The sequence below is a fragment of the Phaseolus vulgaris genome, chromosome 3 (assembly GCF_000499845.2).
Source record: "Phaseolus vulgaris cultivar G19833 chromosome 3, P. vulgaris v2.0, whole genome shotgun sequence".
Classification (NCBI taxonomy): Eukaryota; Viridiplantae; Streptophyta; class Magnoliopsida; order Fabales; family Fabaceae; genus Phaseolus; species Phaseolus vulgaris.
In genome coordinates, this window is record NC_023757.2 from 49,580,788 (window position 1) to 49,584,790 (window position 4,003).

Below are 4,003 nucleotides of genomic sequence, written 5' to 3' on the forward strand. Positions count from 1 at the left end.
AAAATAGCATTATGAGTAAACATAGCATTATGACTAAAAGGGGGAAACAGTTATATACAGCTAACATTTATAAAGAAAGAGACCAAGAGAGAAAGGAGCAAAATTGTGTTGGTAGAAAAAGTATGCTACTAATTATCATTTTACTACAACCTTCTTTTCTTTTATATTATTTTCATTGAAACACTTATTTTTTTACATTTTCCTTCAATTTCTTTTCTGTTTCACTAATTTACTCCATTTAAAGAACCTTATTTCCCACTTTAATTATTTTCTTCTCTATATTTTTTTTCATTCCCTTTCCTTTTTTGATCCAAGCATCCAAAGAGCTAAGGTCGTTATCAACTTTGCCATGTTTCGTATGTTTCGTGACCTTGAATGAATAGCCTAATGGTAGTTAATATAATTTGGCAACCAGAAGTTCTTAGTAATAAAGGACCCACATTGTACCAAATATCAATCACTTAAAGTCATAGCCACAACACATGATATTTTATGTTATGAAAAGACAGAGTTTGCTCATCTATATATACAGGTATGGTATGAACTTGATCAGAAGCATAGAAGCACTTAGTTAAGGAGAATATCCCAAATCGAGATAAAGAGAGATATAAAAGAAAACAATGGAAGTGGCTCAGGTTCTGTGCATGAACGGTGGCGTTGGAGACGCAAGCTATGCAAAAAACTCTCTTGTTCAGGTATAGTGAAAGATGTTCACAACACTCTCAGCTTGTGATCATGCTTGCTGGCTGTGTTCATTTCACCAATTAAAAACAAAGTTATAAATAGAAATTTGATTTGAAGAGCAATGTTATACATAATATACGCAATATTATTGTTTATGTTTTCTCTCTCATTAGCAATAAGTTCAGTTATCACTTAAAACGAATTTCATAGTACAATCATTGGTTGTTTTGTTATGCAGCTAAAGGGGATTTGTTTGACAAAGTCAATAAGAGAGGAAGCCATAACTAGCCTCTATTGCAGTGCACTCCCCAGAAGTTTGGCAATTGCAGATTTGGGTTGCTCTTCTGGACCAAATACTTTGTTTGTTGTGTCTGAACTCATCGAGACTGTGGAGAAGCTTTGCCGACAGCTGAACCATAAATCTCCAGAATACAAGGTTTTTCTAAATGATCTCCCTGGGAATGACTTCAACAACATCTTTAAGTCCATTGACAGCTTTAAAGAGAAATTGCAAAATGAAATGGAAAGTGGTCCATGCTACTTCTCTGGGGTTCCCGGATCTTTCTATGGCAGGGTTTTCCCAAGTCAAAGTTTGCATTTTGTCCACTCCTCTTACAGTCTTCATTGGCTATCTAAGGTACATGCATATGCAAAATGGAGCACTTTTGTTAGTTGTGCTCACATTTGTATTTTGCAGGAGCTGGTAATATAATATATGAAGTATAGCTAATAATTATGTATTGGTGATTATATTAGGTTCCTGAGGGTGTAGACAACAAGGGAAATATCTATATATGTAGAACAAGCCCATCAAATGTTGTGAGAGCTTACTATGACCAATTTCGAAGAGATTTCTGTCTTTTTCTCAAGTGTCGAGCAGAGGAAGTAGTTGAAGGAGGTCGTATGGTTCTGACATTTTTGGGGAGAAGCAACGAGGATCCATGTAGCAAGAATAACGTTTGCTACATTTGGGAGCTTATGGCTTCGGCTCTTAATGATATGGTTTCTCAGGTAATGAATCCACTTTCTGAGGAGGTGAAAACATGAGAATCTGACTTTTAACATTAAGAAAGGCTTCTTTTCCTTAGTATTCTCTTTCCTAAGTTTCTTATATAAAAATTGTATTGTTTAATATTAATTTCCTAAGTTGTCTGTTGAAACATATATATAAATCTGGAAAGATGCATGTATATAAATGTTTTCACTGTTTTGCTGCAGGGAATGATAAAGGAAGAGCAAGTAGATAGTTTTAACATCCCACAATACACTCCATCACCATCTGAAGTGGAATTGGAAGTTCTTAAAGAAGGATCCTTTTCTATCAATCTGTCTGAATTGAACTGGGACACTCTTGACTTTGAACCTGAAAGGTTTGAATCAATTGGTGATGATGTGGCGCAGTGGATGAGGGCTTTGGCAGAACCTATGCTGGTTAGTCACTTTGGTGAAGACATCATTGAAGAGGTTTTCACCCGCTACAAACAAATCTTGGCTCATCGTTTGTCCAAGGAGAAAACTCAGCTCATCAGTGTCACTTTATTATTGACTAGAAAAACATGAACAAGAACTTTGCATCTGAGGAGAAAACTGAGTTCATAAATTTAAAGAATAAGCAAGAAGTTTCACTACAAAAATCATTAAATAAAAATCAATTATAAAGACAAAAAATAATTAGTTGCGACTAAACTAGAGATCATTTTAGAAAGTATACAAATTATTTGTTTCTAAATGAATTTATATTATTGATAAGTAATTTTTAAATTGGTAGCTAATTAGATACTAATTTAGAAACTACTTATCAATCATATAAATTAATTTAGAAACAAATAATTTGTTTACTTTCTTAAATAATCTTTAATTTAGTCGCAACTAATTATTTTTTGTCTCTATAATTGATTTTTATTTAATTATTCTGGTAGTGTTTGTATCTTTATGTGTGTTTGGTTGGATTGTTTGACAATTATATATAACCAGCCAAAATATTAAGTTGGAATAGAATAAAATTATTGTGTTTGTTATGGGACTTTTTGTATTTATATTTTATTATGAAATAAAGTTTGTTTGCCAATTTAATAGTAAAAAATAATAATTCTATAACCGATTTTGGAATAAAATAAATGATAAATTTTTTTAGGTGTGAAGTGGATGGAATGAATTTTAAAGTATTATTGTGCTTCATTATGTTATAAAATGATTTGCTTAAGGTTATGTTATGAGTAATGGTAAATGTATTTTCAGTACTGTTATTCACTCGCCAAGTTGATTTAACTCAATGGAAAGTTTGACTTGTATTGAATTTATTGCTTTATTTCTTATCTGTTACAAAAATATTATCAATTGAAAAATAAATAAATAAAATAATTTAATGGTAGAGATTTCAAATCAATTAAATCGTTAAACACACATCTTCATGCTGAAATTGTCAAACACGTACGTGAAACTATATCCTTTTAAAAAGACTCACTTCTTTATATTTGATTAGAATGTAAATTTTAATTAAAAAAATTTTATAATTAACAAAATTTCACTAATGATACAAAATGAAAGTAATGACATAAAATAAACCATAATAAAGTATATGCTTGGATATCAGGATAAAATATAATCAATTCAAATTTCATAAAATATATGAAATATTGATTAAAAATACTAATTAACTATAAAATGGTTATTAAACGGCTGAAATATAGTTTTCAAATATCTCTTTGCAATTAGATTATGAATTTGGTTATTATCGAAACTCCACTATAAGAAAATCATTAAATAACATCCACTATAAGAAAATCATTAAATAGAAATTAATTTGGAAGATAAAAAATAATTAGTTACTTCATTAACTAAATTAGATACTATTTTAGAAACTAAAAACTTATTAGTATTTAAATTAATTTCTATTATTGATAAATAATTTCTAAATTGATATCTAATTAGCTACCAAAGTTTTACCTACCAAGTTTATAATCTAAATAATTGGTAACCAAGTTTATAATCTAAATAATTGGTAGCCAAATTTATAATCTAAATAATTTGTAACTAAAACCTAGGTAGCTAATTAGATATAAATCTAAAAACTATTTATCAATAATAGAAACTAATTTAGATACCAATAATTTTTTAGTCTCTAAAATAATATTTAATTTAGTTAATATAGCAACTATTTTTTTTTTCCAAAATTAATTTTTTTTAATGTTTTTCTAGTGATCAAAATTTTAACAAAAAAAATATGTTTACTTTATTGCAATTTTGTTGGAGTGATTTGATGAATAATGTGTTATCATAGGCTATAAATCATGTTGTAGTACTAGTTGAAACTTGTAAC

At 29.1% G+C, this 4,003-nt stretch overlaps 1 protein-coding gene across 1 annotated transcript; it reads left to right on the forward strand.

The window, feature by feature from the left end:
• Positions 1-537: 537 nt before the first annotated feature.
• LOC137808411 (S-adenosyl-L-methionine:benzoic acid/salicylic acid carboxyl methyltransferase 2-like) lies at positions 538-2,377 on the forward strand. The gene is made up of 4 exons (XM_068609502.1): positions 538-695; positions 923-1,321; positions 1,441-1,695; positions 1,903-2,377. The coding sequence occupies exons 1-4, from the start codon at positions 621-623 to the stop codon at positions 2,242-2,244; spliced, it is 1,071 nt and encodes a 356-aa protein (XP_068465603.1). The 5' UTR covers positions 538-620; the 3' UTR covers positions 2,245-2,377.
• Positions 2,378-4,003: the final 1,626 nt, after the last annotated feature.

Bases quoted from the DNA above. Each gene is read 5' to 3' on its own strand.
- LOC137808411 (XM_068609502.1), top strand. From the start codon at position 621: ATGGAAGTGGCTCAGGTTCTGTGCATGAACGGTGGCGTTGGAGACGCA. The intron at 696-922 runs GTATAGTGAAAG...TTTGTTATGCAG, and splicing joins CAAAAAACTCTCTTGTTCAG to CTAAAGGGGATTTGTTTGAC. The intron at 1,696-1,902 runs GTAATGAATCCA...GTTTTGCTGCAG, and splicing joins TTAATGATATGGTTTCTCAG to GGAATGATAAAGGAAGAGCA.